This window comes from Macaca thibetana, chromosome 6 (genome assembly GCF_024542745.1).
Source record: "Macaca thibetana thibetana isolate TM-01 chromosome 6, ASM2454274v1, whole genome shotgun sequence".
Taxonomy (NCBI): domain Eukaryota; kingdom Metazoa; phylum Chordata; class Mammalia; order Primates; family Cercopithecidae; genus Macaca; species Macaca thibetana.
Genome location: NC_065583.1, coordinates 27,040,185 through 27,057,640, shown reverse-complemented (window position 1 = coordinate 27,057,640; position 17,456 = coordinate 27,040,185). Strand labels below are relative to the sequence as shown.

General features: G+C 49.0%; 1 protein-coding gene across 1 annotated transcript in view; it reads left to right on the top strand.

Annotated features, from left to right (window-relative positions):
* LOC126956755 (ubiquitin-conjugating enzyme E2 L3-like) overlaps positions 1–14,355 on the top strand; it is a 1,010,865-nt gene extending 996,510 nt beyond the window's left edge. The window contains exon 2 of the mRNA XM_050793970.1: positions 13,661–14,355. Within this exon, the coding sequence (XP_050649927.1) occupies positions 13,671–14,135 (465 nt within the window). The 5' untranslated portion in view covers positions 13,661–13,670 and the 3' untranslated portion in view covers positions 14,136–14,355. The remainder of the gene's footprint in view (positions 1–13,660) is intronic.
* Positions 14,356–17,456: the final 3,101 nt, after the last annotated feature.

The window sequence follows — 17,456 nt, the reverse complement described above, 5'->3', positions numbered from 1 at the left end:
GGCAACTGCCATAGGCAAGTTCCCACTCTCTCTGTCTCATCTGTGAAATGAGGGCAATGATAATTGAGACCTCACAGGTCTGCTCTGAGTTGCAACAAGCAAGTACTTAGCCCAGGTTCCTGGTGCATAGTCGGTGCTCAATAAATGTTTGTTAGATGAATCAGCAGACGGATATGGGCAGAAAGCAAGTCCCATTGCATCCCCCAGAGCATAATGGCCCTAAATAATAATGTAAAGTGCCATGGTTAGCAGATAGGCAATGCCTGGCTTTAGAATGCCTACATTCTCCACAAGCTAAGAAGCACCGGAAGCTGGATTAGCACGGAGTTCCTTCTGGTCAACAAGGAGATCTGTATGGCAGGTTTGCCATTGACTTCTGTACAGCCTACAGCATAGTCACAGGGAGTTAAGTTAGGCGGCCAGGATTTGCCTAATGGTAAAAAGTCCAGCCTTGGAATCAGACAAATTCCAGACAGAACTGGGTTCAAGTCCGGTTCTGCTGTTTGCTAGGTGCACTGACCTTGGGAAGCTCCCTTAACCTCCCTGAGCCTCGGCTTCCTCCTGTGTAAAGTGGGCAAGTGCTGATGTATGTTTGGAAGGACGTTATAAGGATAATGTGTAAACAGCTCACCTTGGTGCCTGGGGTATTGATGTTGCTCAATTAATACTAGCTGGAGTGGTGATAGTGATGATGAAACAATGAAGAAGCAGGCTCGGGGAGGGTGTGGTGGACTCAAGATGGCAGCCAAGTCTTAATTACTTTCGTCACTGAGGAGGGTGTCTAACTCCTCTTCCCTAGAATCTGTCCTGGCCTTAACGACTTCTTTGACCCATAGAATGTGGCACAGTGACATTCTAGAAATTCCAAGATAGGTTATAAGAAGTCTTGTAAGGCTGGGCATAGTGGCTCACACCTGTAATTCCAGAACTTTGGGAGGCCGAGGTGGGGGTATCAGATCTTTATAAAACCATCAGATCTCATGAGATTTATTCACTATCATGAGAACAGCACAGGAAGGACCCGCCCCCATGATTCAATTACCTCACACCAGGTCCCTCCCACAACATGTGGGAATTGTGGGAGCTACAGCTCAGGATGATATTTGGGTGGGGACACAGCCACAGCGTATCGGCTGGTTACCTTAGAATAAAACAAGTTCAGTGTTTTCCATCTTTTTCTTACTTGTTGAAACCCCATTTCACATGGTCTTGGGAAGCAGAATTTATTCCAGTGAGTCACCATGAAGGCATGAGCTTTCACATGTGCTTTCAGCAGCTCAGACATCCTGGCCCTGGAGAAGCCCTTTCATGAGTCTTTCTCCACAAAGCGCCCTCCTCAACTACTCCTGAGCAAGCAAGCTGTGTCTCTCTGCTTCTGGGGGTATCATGGGAAGCATGGAAAGGAATAACCTTGGATCCAATAGTGCTTCGTTTAAAACTCAATTCTGCTACTCACCTGCTGTGTGATCTTGGGTGAGTTACTTGTCTCTCTGGTCTTCATCACTTCCACTACTAAAATAAAAAAGGAGACAATATTATGTGTCTCAGGAAATTTTGACATAAATTATATATGATGTTAGTACAGAGTAAGTCTTCAGGAAGTAGTAATTATTGTTATTAATAATAGCAAAATGGCCTGGCGCCGGGGGTCATGCCTGTAATCCCAGCACTTTGGGAGGCCCAGGCAGGGGTCTCCTGAGGTCAGGAGTTCGAGACCAGTCTGGTCAACATGGTGAAACACCATCTCTACCAAAAATGCAAAAATTAGCCAGGCACAGTGGCACGCACCAGTAATCCCAGCTACTCAGAAGGCTGAGGCTGGAGAATCGCTTGAACTCAGGAGGTGGAGATTGCAGTGGGCTGAGATCGTGCCACTGCACTCCAGCCTGGGTGACAGAGCAAGACTTCATCTCAAAATAATAATAATAATAATAGCAAAACAAGAAGGATTCATTGAGTCCAAGAGATCAAGTCTGCAGTGAGCTATGACTGCATCACTGCACTCCAGACTGGGAAATAAAGTTAGCCTCTGTCTCTGAAAAAATAAAAATAAATTATAAATAAAAATAATAGATCGGGCACCATGGCTCATGCCTGTTATCCCAGCACTTTGGGAGGCTGAGGCAGGTGGATCACCTGAGGTCAGGAGTTTGAGACCAGCCTGACCAACATGGTGAAACCGTGTCTCTACTGAAAACACAAAAATTAGCCAGGCATGGTAGCACGCCTGTAGTCCCAGCTACTTGGGAGGCTGAGGCAGGAAAATCACTTGAACCTGGGAGATGGAGGTTGTGGTGAGCCGAGATTGCGCCATTGCACTCCAGCCTGGGCGACAAGAGCGAAACTCTGTCTCAGAAAAAATAAAACAATAAAAAAAGCAAAACATTTAGCACAATGCCTTGCATAGAACAAGCAGGCACTGAATAAATATTTGTTGAAATTTTGTAAGTTCAAGTCAATGTCATGAAAATGAGGTGAGGGGGAAACTGGTATATTTTTAAACATATAACATTTTTAAACATACTGTAAAAAGTATTTTAAACTTTTTACAATATTTAAAAGATATAAATCAATGCAAAGAGTAGACTTTGTTTGGACCTTCATTACTATAAGCCAACTGTAAACACAGTCTTTTTGGCATTCGGAAAATTTTAATTTGACTTGAGTATCAGGTGACATTAAGGAACTTTTAATTTTGGTAAGTGTAATAATCACTTTGTGACTAGATTATGCAAGAAATTGCTTCTCTGTTTTTTGAAATGCATACTGATGACTCTGGAGGTGACAGACACCATGTCTGAGATTTGCTTTATAATACCCTCCCCTTAAAAAAAGAAAATTAAAGATGGGTAAGGTTAGATGAAGTAAGTATGGCAAAACGTTGATGCTTATTGAAGTTGGGTAATGGATACATGGATGTCAGTTGCACTCTGTACTTTCGTGTATGTTTGGAAATGATCACAATTTTAAAAAATAAAAAACTTAAAAACAATCAAAAAAATGAGGCTGGACACAGTGGCTCACGCCTGTAATACCAGCACTTTGAGAGGCCAAGGAAGGGAAGGAGGATCACATCGAGCCCAGGAGTCCAAGACCAGCCTAGGCAACATAGACCTCCACCTCTTCAAAAAAGTTTAAAAATTAACCAGACATGGTGGTACTCCCCGGTACTCTCAGGAGGCTGAGGCAGGAGGATTGTTTGAGCCCAGGAGGCTGAGGCTGTAGTGAGCTGTGATGGTGCCACTGCATTCCAGCCTGGGTGACAGAGTGAGACCCTGTCTCAAAACACACACACGGCCGGGCGCGATGGCTCAAGCCTGTAATCCCAGCACTTTGGGAGGCCGAGACGGGCGGATCACGAGGTCAGGAGATCGAGACCATCCTGGCTAACACCGTGAAACCCCGTCTCTACTAAAAATACAAAAAACTAGCCGGGCGAGGTGGCAGGCGCCTGTAGTCCCAGCTACTCCGGAGGCTGAGGCAGGAGAATGGCCTAAACCCGGGAGGCGGAGCTTGCAGTGAGCTGAGATCCGGCCACTGCACTCCAGCCCGGGCTACAGAGCAAGACTCCGTCTCAAAACACACACACACACACACACACACACACACACACACACACACACACGCCTCTTCTTCTTGTCCAGGAACTTGGTTCTCACTCACTGGGGCTCCTGACTAAGTAAGGCACAGGCTTGATGGTGAGCTGAACAGCCCATGATGCAGTTAAATTGGGAGTCTCAACCAAAATGCCTCCTGGGCACAGGGGTCTCCTGGCAGGGACGGTTTCCCATCTGGAGCCACACAGACTGATGGAATACCCCACGGACTCCCCACCCCACCATGCCCACTTCAACACACACAAAACTGGCCCCAGGACTAGTAGAAAACCAGAGCTGCTTCTGACACAACCCCTAATTAGAGGAGGCCTGGTTGGGATTAAACTTCCTTTTTTTTTTTTTTTTTTTTTTTTTTGAGACGGAGTCTCGCTCTGTCGCCCAGGCTGGAGTGCACTGGCCGGATCTCAGCTCACTGCAAGCTCCGCCTCCCGGGTTCACGCCATTCTCCTGCCTCAGCCTCCCGAGTAGCTGGGACTACAGGCGCCCGCCACCTCGCCCGGCTAAGTTTTTGTATTTTTTTTAGTAGAGACGGGGTTTCACCGTGTCAGCCAGGATGGTCTCGATCTCTTGACCTCGTGATCCGCCCGTCTCGGCCTCCCAAAGTGCTGGGATTACAGGCTTGAGCCACCGCGCCCGGCCGGAGGGATTAAACTTCTTAAGTACATTATTAATTCAGGCTAGAGACCCATTGTGATGTGGCTGTTTATGACGACATCTAGAATTTGTGGTCACTTCAGAAATACCCACCATTTGAGAAGTCTGCCACGAACATTGGGAAGTTCCTTGAGGTCACTGGGATCCCCGGGCTACCCCTGGAGAACGCCTGGTTGGATCAAAAGGAAGGAACACAGCAGGGTGGGAAGGTGCACTGGGAAGGGAGTCAGGAGCCCCAAGCTCCACTCCTGATCCTGCAGCCTCTTTGGCAATGACCGCGGATAAGGCACTCAGGCAGGGTTAGAGGGGGACCTCTGGAGTTGCACAGACCAGGCACAGAACTGGTGCCAATTCTGGGAGAATCAAAATGACGTCCAAGTTCTTTCACTCACCTACTTTGCCCGTCTAGGCCTTGGTTTCCTCTTCTACCAAATGGGGAGGTGGACCTTCCTGAGGTCCAAATGTATGTCACCTCCCTGACCTCCCTAAGGGGGGTCCCACTCATTCACTCACTGCCTCCACACTTTGCCCAGTTTGCAATCACACAGTTATGCTTACTTGCTTATCCCCCGTGTCCCTCTCCAGCCGTCCCCACCCCAACTCTCAGCTCCAGTGGTTGGGCTCCATTTTATCCCCGTTCTTTTTTTTTTTTTTTTTTTCTTGAGACAGAGTCTCGCTCTGTCACCCAGGCTGGAGTGCAGTGGCGTGATCTCGGCTCACTGCAAGCTCCGCCTCCCGGGTTCACGCCATTCTCCTGTCTCAGCCTGTGGAGTAGCTGGGACTACAGGTGCCCGCCACCACGACCGGCTAATTTTTTGTATTTTTAATAGAGACAGGGTTTCACTATGTTAGCCAGGATGGTCTCAATCTCCTGATCTCGTGATCCACCCGTCTCGGCCTCCCAAAGTGCTGGGATTACAGGTGTGAGCCATCGCACCTGGCCTTTATCCCCGTTCTATCCCTGGCACCCAGCCCTGTGCCTGACAAAGTAGGCCTTCAGTAAATATTTATTGGATGGAACCATGAACAGGTCTTGGCCCTGTGTTGACACTTAGTAAGTGCTCAGTAAATTACAGTTATGAATATGATCATTCTTACTATTATTTCTGGGTTTCAGTTTCTTCTCTGAAACATGAAGTTGCTCTTACTTATACCTCTAGAAGTATCCTGAGAATTGACGGGATTAGTGTTTGGAATAGCCTTGGTGAGCCAAGATGTAATGCAAAGAATTGCTGGCACTCCTTGCCTAGAATGCCAAGCCAATGCCAGTGAGCTGCCAGGCTGTAGGGAAACAAGGTTAAAATGGGTGCAGGGCACCAGGCACGGTGGCTCACGCCTGTAATCCCAGCACTTTGGGAGGCCGAGGCGGGTGAATCACGAGGTCAGAAGATCCAGACCATCCTGACTAACATGGTGAAACCCCATCTCTACTAAAAATACAAAAAATTAGCCGGGCGTGGTGGCGGGCGCCTGTAGTCCCAGCTACTCTGGAGGCTGAGGCAGGAGAATGGTGTGAACCCGGGAGGAGGAACTTGCAGTGAGCCGAGATCGCGCCACTGCACTACGGCCTGGGCGACAGAGCGAGACTCTGTCTCAAAAAAAAAAAAAAAAAAAAACATGGGTGCAGGGCCACAACCTAAGCACAGCAGGGGAGGCATCTCTGTGAGATGTTGAGCATGGTCTTTCTTTGCTTTGCTTTTCATTCTTCATGCAAGGGTTATGACTTTTATACCGTTGCACAACAAATAAAAGGGATTCGTATTTCACAGTTTTCAAGAATCTTTTCACCATTCTAGCCTGGGTCTGACAATTGTGGTTTCCCCCTCTGGAATGATACATGAAGACACTCAGGAAAGAGCACTGAAGTGAAGAGGAGTCCTCAGCTATGATTATGGGGACACCTACACACTCCTGGGTAGAGTACAGAAGACAAGCCATTCCCAAGGCTGTGGGAGACAAAAATCAGTGGGGATGGTGGAACAAAATGCTACTGTTTATCTCCATCATCCAAGATCTATTCTCTCCTTCTACCTTAGCAACAGAACAGAATTGTCAATGTGCCCAGTTGAAAAACTGAATTTCCCAGTCATCTTTGCGCATAGAGGAGACCAACAAGATCGAAGCAAAAGTCATCAGTTAGGACTTTCAGGAAAGTACCTGAAAGACAACTGACTAGGAGGGCGAGAGACAGATTGATGCTGCTTTTTTTTTGCTTTTCTCCTCCTTCTTTACATAATACTAGAACTCAGATGCAATGGCTGGAGCTCCAACAGCTATCTTGGACCATGAAGTGACCTCAAGAATAGAAGCCATGTACTAAAGATGGCAGAGCAGAAGGAGCCTAGGCTCTGGATGATATCATAGAGCAGCCATCCCCGTCATAGACTGTCTAGCTGTAGGTTCTCAGGATGGGAGAAATTTGAAACTCAAATTTGTTGGAACAACATTAGTCAGATTTGTGTGATTGCATGCTCAACACAATTTGTCACAGGCACAGGACTGATGGAGGAAAGGGTTTGGCACAGTATCCAACACATAGTGAGTAAATACATGGATGAAATAATTAACTATTGGCCCAGTGCAGTGACTCACACCTGTAATCCCAGTACTTTGGGAGGCCAAGGTGGGTGGATCACTCAAGGTCAGGAGTTCGAGACCAGCCTGGCCAACATGGTGAAACCCCATCACTTCTAACAATACAAAAATCAGCCAGGTGTGGTGGCGCCTGCCTATAATCCCAGCTACTCAGAAGGCTGAGGCACGAGAATCGCTTGAACCTGAGAGGAGGAGGTTGTAGTGAGCCGAGATCGCACCACTGCACTCCAGCCCCGGTGACAGAGTGAGACTCTGTCTTACACACACACACACACACACACACACACACACACACACAAAAGAAAGAAAGAAAAAGAAAAGAAATAATTAACTATTGAGTAAGCTCAGGAAGGAAGGGTAGAAGGGAGGGAGGAAGAAGGAAGGGAAAGAAAAAGAGGAAGAGAGGCTGGGCATAGTGGCTTACACCTGTAATCCCAGCACTTTGGGATGCCGAGGCGGGTGGATCACTTGAGAGGCCAGGAGTTCAAGACCAGTCTAGCCAATATAGCAAAACTTCGTCTCTACTAAAAACACAAAAATTAGCCAGGCATGATGGTGCATGCCTGCAATCCCAGCTACTTGGGAGGCTGAGGCCCGAGAGTCGCTTGAACCCGGGAGGTGGAGGTTGCAGTGAGCCGAGATAGTGCCACTGCACTCCAGTCTGGACAAAAGAGCAAGACCTGTCTCAAAAAAAAAAAAAAAAAAAAAAAGCAGGGGATTGGGTGGGGAGAGAAAGGAAGAGGAAGAAGGAGGCAGTCTGTGATAGCTTGAGAACATTTCTCTGTTCTGCAAGTGGGCTGAGGGTTTGAAACGAGGGATCTTTTGGGCAAATTCAAGCCCCGACCCACTCCATGCCTCACCCTTAGGTTACCTTCCTAGAAGAAGCCATCATTACCATGTGCTCAACGACCCCACTGTCCCGGGTGCCGGGAGCTGACTCAGCACGGAGCAGGGTCCAGACCAGCAGGCAGCCTGGCCCCGGCCCCACGTCTGCTGCTGAGAGGCACTGCCGAAGCCTCCTTTCCTGGCTGCGCTAGTTTCTTCATCTTGACAGTAACACAGACCCTCTGGAAGGGTCTTTCCCACTGTGAATCCTACGGTAAGATGTTTTCAAACTCGCCCCAGAGGTGGCTCTCCTATGAGAAATGTAATCCTTATGTGCTGAGCAGGCACATTTTCCATCAGGACAGCCCAGAAAGGCTGATATTACAACAGACATGGAGACTGAAGTTCCCTGGCACCCAAAGCTGAGGAGGGCAGAGCCAGCTTTTGGACCCTTGAGGGTCTGGGACACCAAAGCCATGTTTTCAGCCTCTGCATTTTACTCCCTTTCCAGACTTTTTTCTTCATCCCCTCCCTGAGTTGAGGCCCTGACAAGAGGAAGAAGCTGTATGGGAGTTGGGGACAAGTTGAGGGTCGTTCATGCCCCCAACACACACCCCGCCTCTGTCCCCAGCCTCTTCCCATCTCTGGTTCCAGTCCAAAGGCAGCTCTGGCCCACTCAGCCCCACCCAGGCGCCTCTGGGGGGAAAACAAATAACAATAAAATGGTAATAACCGGCTAAGCAAGAGCATGGGCAACAGCTTTAGCCAATTAACATTCCTTCAGGGTTTGAGGCGGCCCCCTTCAGCAGCACCTCATAAATGTCAGGAGGGACTTGGAGGCGACTGGGATTTCTCTGTGGCCTGGCTAAGACCAGCTCCCTGAGCTGGAGTTGTCCAAGTGGCTTCTCCAGGAAGACAGGGGTACACACAGCCATCCAGGGGCTGGAAGGAAGCCAGAGTGAACACCCTTACCGGGAGCCCTAGTCAGCATCACCTGGGTGGGGGACAGATTTATGGTGCTAACCAGAGGCCCAAGAACCTTCCTGATCCCAGCCTGGGGTGTGGTGGGCCTTTCTGCACCGGGAAGCAGCGGCAAGGCATGGTCAACCCCTCCCTGCTCTGACAAGAGATTATAAAGCCTCAACCAATCTCCTCTCTTTGACCAACTGCGCTGTGGTGGTTAATTTATGTCAGCTCAACTAGGCCCCAGGGTGCCCAGATATTTGGCTCCCCACGATTTCTGGGTGTGTCCATGAGGGTGTTTCTGGATGAGATTAGCATTTGAATCGGTGGATTGAGTAAGGCAGACTAGCCTCCCCATGTGGGAGGACCTCTTCTGATCCACTGAAGTCCCGAATAGAACAAAAGGCTGAATAAGAAAAAATGTTCTCTCTTTCTGCTGGGACATTGGTTTTCTCCTACCTTCAGACTCAGGCTGGGACTGGAACTTACACAATTCATTGGCTCTCGTGGGTCTCACGCCTTCAGACTCAGACTGGGCTCCCCTGGGTCTCCAGTTTGCAGCAGATCTGAAGACTGGTTGGCCTCCAAAAGCACGTGAGCCAATTCCTTATAGCAAATCTCTTTATATGTCTATTTTCTATATCCATACCTATATCTTCTTCCCTTTACTCTGAATGCCTAGTCCATATACCTTAGCTTGTGGAAGGGATCTCCCCAGTTCGTACTTCTTCCTCCCTCTAAGCTCAGATTCCCTGATACCCCAAGCAGAGCCTGGACCCCTCTGATTCCCTCTCATTCCTCTCCATATTTTTCTTTCATAGCACATCTTAGATTGCATGTCGGTTACTTTCTGTCTTCCCCAGGAGACTGTATGTCGAAGGCAGGGGCAGGGTCTGGTATACACACTGTTGAGAGCCCACCATAGTGCCTTGAGAATGGGTGAATAAACAAGTGGACAATGCCCACTTCTGCCTGAAGGCTCCCAAATGCCCAGTGGGATGGAGGGTTTCCTGGAGTCCCTGTGTGGTCCCTTTAGGGCAGCCCTTCTTAAAAACCAGAGGATCGGCCGGGCGCGGTGGCTCAAGCCTGTAATCCCAGCACTTTGGGAGGCCGAGACGGGCGGATCACAAGGTCAGGAGATCGAGACCATCCTGGCTAACACGGTGAAACCCCGTCTCTACTTAAAAAATACAAAAAACTAGCCGGGCGAGGTGGCGGACGCCTGTAGTCCCAGCTACTCGGGAGGCTGAGGCAGGAGAATGGCGTGAACCCGGGAGGTGGAGCTTGCAGTGAGCTGAGATCCGGCCACTGCACTCCAGCTTGGGTGACAGAGCGAGACTCCGTCTCAAAAAAAAAAAAAAAAACCAGAGGATCCCAAACCTGCCAGTGTCAGAGAATCTCCTGGGCTGCTTGTGAAAATGCAGGTTCCTGGCTCCACGGCCAGAGATCCCGATGGCTGGGAAGATGCATTTTGGCAAGCAACTTGCAAGATTCCCATGCAGAAGAAAAGCAGTGGCCCCTGGAGGGTGGACCTGGAATCTTCTCTGGGTCCTCCCACCTCTGCCATAGTACCCTGTCTGGTAGAGGCTCCCTGGAAGATGCATCTCTCCCGGAGAGATGAGTGGAAAGGATGGGACTGGAAGTCACTAGGGTCTGACATCCAGCTTAAGCTCTGTCCCCTAAGGAGCGGTATGACCCTTGGCAAATTGCTTCCCCTTTTATTCATAAAATGGTGGGTATAATACATATTCCAAGGGCTGTAGCAGGAATAACTGGAATTTTATGCAGGGCTATAGAGTCATATGTAGTGTACTATCACTGTATTCACCATTATTGTTACTATCGTAGTGATTGGCAGTTTTGGACAGAATCAAAGAGGGCTTTGAATGCCAGAATGAAGGATGTACATTTAGATTTAATGTCACATACGTGTGTTTATTCATTCATTGATTCACGCAATGTTAACTGAGTTACTACCATGTTCCAGTCCCAGGTTCAGGCCCTGGGGATAGAGACACCGCACCTGGCCTGAGAAGTCTCCCCTGCCCAGAGGCCACAGTGATCACAGGGCCAGGCAGCTCATGTGGGTGAGCGTCTAGGTGGGGCCTGCAGTGAACCAGGGCCAGAGTCCCCATCTGCAGAGGGCAATTGCCTCTCAGCCCCGTGCCAAAGAAGTCAGGCCAAGCGGGTTGGAGCTTCTGATTCTACAAAAGCAGCTCAGAATTTGTATATGGCTGTTCTGATTTTTAAATGTTGGCCTCTAAGGCCGGGTGCAGTGGCTCACGCCTATAATCCCAACACTTTGGGAGGCCGAGGCAGACGGATCACTTGAGGTCAGGAGTTCGAGACCAGCCTGGCCAACATGTGAAACCCCAACTCTACTAAAATACAAAAATTGGCCAGGCGTGGTGGCGGGTGCTTGTAATCCCAGCTACTCAGGAGGCTGAGGCAGGAGAATCGCTTGAACTTGAGGTTACATGAGCCGAGATTGCAGTGAGGGTGCAGTGAGCTGAGATTGTGCCACTGCACTCCAGCCTGGGTGACAGAGCGAGACTCTCAAAAAAAAAAAAAAAAAGTTGGCCTCTACTTTTAAAAGTTAGTTTAAGCTGAGAACTGAAGAACTGAGTGAGAATTACGCAGGCGCTGAGAGGGGCAAAGCCTATTGGCCTGTGGACTACCCTCCCCAGAGGAGTGGCTTGGCCCTGGATCCTAGATACTACTTCTCCCTGGACAAATGTTCACTGGGACAAGAAGCCAGCCCTGGTCGAGCTTGGCCCACTCACCAGGAGGAATACCAATTCCGAGGAGGAACTGAAGGTGCTTCCAGAAGTGATCATCTGGGTGAAAGGTGACTTGGGAGTGCCATAGCTTGAGGGAGGAGGAGACAGAAGTCCAGAGAGGATTAAGACCAAAGCAAAGTTACACCGCAAATAACAGCCGAGCTGGAGTCAGAACACAGCCTACAAGCTCCCTGCCTAATGCTCTTCCCATTCTTCCAGGAAACCTCACCACGTGTCTGTTCTTGGCTTGCTGCTGCTCCGTTCACATCCCGAGGGATGCTGGGATTAGGGCCAGCCAGGCCTGGGATCAGTGGGCAGTGAAACACAGATACCAGCTTCACTTCTGAGAAGAGCAGATGTTCTAGCATGGAGGGTGGTCGGAGTGGAGGGGACAAATGGTCATAATATAAAAAGCTGTTGAGAGGACAAGCACAGTGGCTCACACCCATCATCCCAGCAATTTGGGAGGCTGAGGTGGGAGGATCAAAGGAGCCCAGGAGTTCAAGACCAGCCTGGTGAACATAGGGAGACACCATCTCTACCAAAAAAAAAACAATTTTTTTTTTTTAAAATTAGCTGCAGTGACCTGTGATCATGCCACTGCATTTCCAACCTGGATGACAGACCAAGACCCTGTCTCAAAACAAACAAACAGGCCGGGCGCGGTGGCTCAAGCCTGTAATCCCAGCACTTTGGGAGGCCGAACGGGCGGATCATGAGGTCGGGAGATCGAGACCATCCTGGCTAACACGGTGAAACCCCGTCTCTACTAAAAAAATACAAAAAACTAGCCGGGCGAGGTGGTGGGCGCCTGTAGTCCCAGCTACTCGGGAGGCTGAGGCAGGAGAATGGCGTGAACCCGGGAGGCGGAGCTTGCAGTGAGCTGAGATCCGGCCACTGCACTCCAGCCTGGGCGACAGAGCGAGACTCCGTCTCTCAAAAAAAAAAAAAAAAAAAAAAAAAAAAAAAAAAAAAAAACAAACAAACAACAACAACAAAATAACTGTCAAGGACCAGAAGCCACTAGAGGACCGAGGTGGAGTCGGAGCTTGCTTTGTACTCCCCTTTGCCCAACAGACACACACAGAACTCACTCGGGGCTGCACAGGTGAGACATGTGGAGGTTAAATGCGTGTTGACTGACAAACTTGCTGTCTTTTTTTTTTTTTTTTTTTTTTTTTTTTTTTTGAGACGGAGTCTCGCTCTGTCGCCCAGGCTGGAGTGCAGTGGCCGGATCTCAGCTCACTGCAAGCTCCGCCTCCCGGGTTTACGCCATTCTCCTGCCTCAGCCTCCCGAGTAGCTGGGACTACAGGCGCCCGCCACCGCGCCCGGCTAGTTTTTTGTATTTTTTAGTAGAGACGGGGTTTCACCGTGCTAGCCAGGATGGTCTCGATCTCCTGACCTCGTGATCCGCCCGTCTCGGCCTCCCAAAGTGCTGGGATTACAGGCTTGAGCCACCGCGCCCGGCCAAACTTGCTGTCTTGACCGGACTTCATAGACTTCACCCATGGAGTGACTGCTCAGCCATGCTTGGTGGGCAGAAGTCAGTATCTCCCCTGTTCTGGCAGATCCACTTTGGGGAACCCGGGAGAGTGAGGGGATTTCTCCCAGCCGGTGTGTTTGGTACATCAAGATCAGCAGTGACCTCATAGCTGCCTCGGGCTGTCGCCACCTGCCCAGGTTGGAGTGAGGTGGGCGCTGACAGCTGGAGCCTAACGCCCTGGAGACAGAGGTCGTGCTCCTGGAGGCTGGGCTCCTGTAGGAGTCCTAGCACCGCCACGAGTCGCCTCGGACCACGCAGCTGCCAAGGTCCCGCGGCCCTTCCCCGCGCCTGGAGTGTGGGCATTGCGGGAGAGTGCCCCTTGAAGGCTCGCGGCCCCAAGTCCTGCGAAACAGACGTGCATGTTAAAAGCTGGCGTGGGCCGCGCACGGTTGCTCACGCCTATAATCCCAGAACTTTGGGAGGCCTGGGAGGGTGGATAACCTGACGCTGGGAGTTCGAGACCAGCCTGGCCAACATGGTGAAACCCTGTTTCTACTTAAAAAATACAAAAATAGCTGGGCGTGGTGGTGGACGCCTGTGTTCCTGGCTACTCGAGAGGCTGAGACAGGAGAATCGCTTGAACCCGGGAGGTAGAGGTTGCAGTGAGCCCAGATGGCACCACTGCACTCCAGCCTGGGCGACAGAGTGAGATTTCGTCTCAAAAAAAAAAAAAATTTTTGACCAAATCCAAGATGGCGGCCAGCAGGAGGCTGATGAAGGAGCTTGAAGAAATCCGCAAATGTGGGATGAAAAACTTCCATAACATCCAGGTTGATGAAGCTAATTTATTGACTTGGCAAGGGCTTATTGTTCCTGGCAACCCTCCATATGATAAGGGGGCCTTCAGAATCGAAATCAACTTTCCAGCAGAGTACCCATTCAAACCACCGAAGATCACATTTAAAACAAAGATCTATCACCCGAACATCGACGAAAAGGGGCAGGTCTGTCTGCCAGTAATTAGCGCTGAAAACTGGAAGCCAGCAACCAAAACCGACCAAGTAATCCAGTCCCTCATAGCACTGGTGAATGACCCCCAGCCCGAGCACCCGCTTCGGGCTGACCTAGCTGAAGAATACTCTAAGGACCGTAAAAAATTCTGTAAGAATGCTGAAGAGTTTACAAAGAAATATGGGGAAAAGCGACCTGTGGACTAAAATCTGCCACGATTGGTTCCAGCAAGTGTGAGCAGAGGCCCCGTGCAGTGCATTCAGACACCCCGCAAAGCAGGACTCTGTGGAAATTGACACGTGCCACCGCCTGGCATTCGCTTGTGGCAGTTACTAACTTTCTACAGTTTTCTTAATCAAAAGTGGTCTAGGTAACCTGTAAAGAAAGGATTAAAAATTTAAGATGTAAAAAAATAAATAAATAAATAAAAATAAAAATAAATAAAAATAAAATAAATAAATAAATAAAATTTTAAAAATGCTGGCGTGGTGGGAAGAGGAGAGCAGAAGGTGATGGGCGTTGGGAAGGCCACGGCGTCATTGATGAGCCACCCGCAATAAAGAATAAAGAGCATTTTGACTCTTCTGGCCCGCGTTTCTTTGTCTCCTCCTAGTGGACATCGAGGGAGCTTTAAAACATTTTAAAGTGGCCGGGCGGTGGCTCAAGCCTGTAATCCCAGCACTTTGGGAGGCCGAGACGAGCGGATCACGAGGTCAGGAGTTCGAGACCATCCTGGCTAACATGGTGAAACCCCGTCTCTACTAAAAAATACAAAAAACTAGCTGGGCGAGGTGGTGGGCGCCTGTAGGCCCGGCTACTCGGGAGGCTGAGGCAGGAGAATGGCGTAAAAACCCAGGAGGCGGAGCTTGCAGTGAGCTGAGATCCGGCCACTGCACTCCACCCTGGGCGACATAGCGAGACTCCGTCTCAAAAAAAAAAAAAAAAAAAAAAAAAAAAAAACATTTTAAAGGAGGAAGTTTAAGATACCTTTATTTTCCTTTTCCCTCCCACCCTCCCACTCTTCCTCCCTCCCTTTCTTCTTTACCTTGCTTTATTACTTGTCTTTCTTTCTTTTTCTCCTTCCCTCCCTCCCTTCTTCCTTCCTTCCTTCCTTTTTTCTCCTCCCTCCCTCCCTCCTTCTTCCTTCCCTCCTCTTCCCTCCTTCCTTCTTTCCCTTCTCCCTCCCAGCTTTCCAAAGTGCTGGGATTACAGGCATGAACCCCCGCGCCTGGCTAACCAATCTTTTATTGATGGATGTTTAAGCAGCTTCCAATATTTTCTTATAAACAATATTGTAATGAACATCTTTCATTACATAAGGATAAATTCTCAAAGGGCAACCTCTAGGTTGAAGAGGTGACAACCTCTAGGTGCCATAGCACGTTAAATTTGGATACATATTGCTAAATTGCTGCCCAGGCAAGTTTAACCCACTCCCTACACCTCCCTCCAAGCAATGTATAGAGCATCTGTTTTTCCACTTACTCACAAACACTGGGAATTGTCATTTTTCTTCTTCTTTTTTTTTTTTTAAGAATAGAGGTGGGGTCTCACTATGTTGCCCAGGCTGGTCTCACTCCTGAGCTCAAATGGTCCTCCTACGTTGGCCTCCCAAAGTGCTAGGATTACAGGTGTGGTCTACCATGCCCAGCCATAATGGTCATTTTTAATTTCTGCCAGTCTGTTAGGTATAAAAAGTTATCTTTCACAGGCCAGGCACGGTGGCTCACGCCTGTAATCCCAGCACTTTGGGAGGCCGAGGCAGGCGGATCACAAGGTCAGGAGATCGAGACCATCCTGGCTAACACGGTGAAACCTCGTCTCTACTAAAAAAACAAAAAATTAGCTGGGCATGGTGGCAGGCACCTGCAGTCCCAGCTACTTGGGAGGCTGAGGCAGGAGAATGGTGTGAACCCAGGAGGCAGAGCTTGCAGTGAGCTGAGATCGCGCCACTGCACTCCAGCCTGGGCAACAGAGCGAGACTCTGGCTAAAAAAAAAAAAAAAAAGAAAGAAAAAGAAAAAGCTATCTTTTTTTTTTTTTTTGAGACGGACTTTCCCTTTATTGCCCAGGCTGGAGAGCAATGGTGTGATCTCAGCTCACCGCAACCTCCACCTCCCGGGTTCAAGTGATTATCCTGCCTCAGCCTCCCAAGTAGCTGGGATTACAGGCATGTGCCACCACACCTGGCTAATTTTGTATTAGCCGGGTGTCTTAAACTGGTCTTAAACTGCCAACCTCAGGTGATCCAGAGTGCTGGAATTACAGGCATGAGCCACCATGCCCAGCCAGCTATCTCATTTTAATTTGTGTTTCTTCTATAACCAAAGTGGTGAAATGGAAACATAGGTTTTCTTTATGCCTTCTTTTTGTTTTTTGTTTGTTTTGAGACAGGGTCTTGCTCTGTCTCCCAGGCTGAAGTACAGTGGCGTGACCTGGGCTCACTGCAACCTCCATCTCCCAGGTTCAAATTAAGTAATTCTCATGCCTCAGCCACCCAAGTAGCTGAGATTGCAGGCGTGAACCACCATACCCAGCTAATTTTTGTATTTTTAGAAGAGACAGGGCTTCACCATGTTGACCAGGCTGGTCTGGAACCCCTGGCCTCAAATGATCCTCCTACCTCAGCCTCCCAAAGTGCTGGGATTACAGGCATGAGCCACCACGCCTGGCCTGGCTTGCTCTTTCCTAATATGTATTTGCGACACAATATTCTTTTAATTATATAAAATAAGCCTTTATACTAAGTCTTGTTAGTTGATAGAGGTGCCCCTCCTAAGTCTTCTAGTTTCATAAATTTCCTATCCTTGCTCTCCCATGTGACTCTAGAATACATGTATTAAATTTTGCAAAAGATTTTGGTGATGTTTGATTGGATTGCTTTGTACTTACAGATTAAACTGGGGATAACTGATATCTTTTTTTTTTTTCTTTTTGAGACGGAGTTTAGATCTTGTCATCCAGGCTGAAGTGCAATCACGTAATTTCGGCTCACTGCAACCTCCGCCTCCCAGGTTCAAGCGATTCTCTCGCCTCAGCCTCCCGAGTAGCTGGGATTACAGGTGTGTGCCACCACGCCCAGCTAATTTTGTATTTTTAGTAGAGGTAGGGTTTCACCATGTTGGCCACACTGGTTTCAAACTCCTGACCTCAGGTGATCCATCTACCTCAGCCTCCCAAACTGTTGGGATTATAGGCGTGAGCCACCATGCCCAGCTGAGAACTGACATCTTTTGCTCATGATCATGATATATCTTGCCAGATCTTTTTTTTTTTTTTTTTTTTTTTTTTTGAGACGGAGTCTTGCTCTGTCGCCCAGGTTGGAATGCAGTGGTGCGATCTTGGCTCACTGCAACCTCTGCCTCTGGGTTCAAATGATTCTCCTGCCTCAGCTTCCTGAGTAGCTGGGATTACAGGCACATGCCACCACTCCCGGCTAATTTGTGTGTGTGTGTGTGTGTGTGTGTGTGTGTGTGTGTGTGTGTGTTTAGTAGAGATGGAGTTTTACCATGTTGGGCAGGCTGGTCT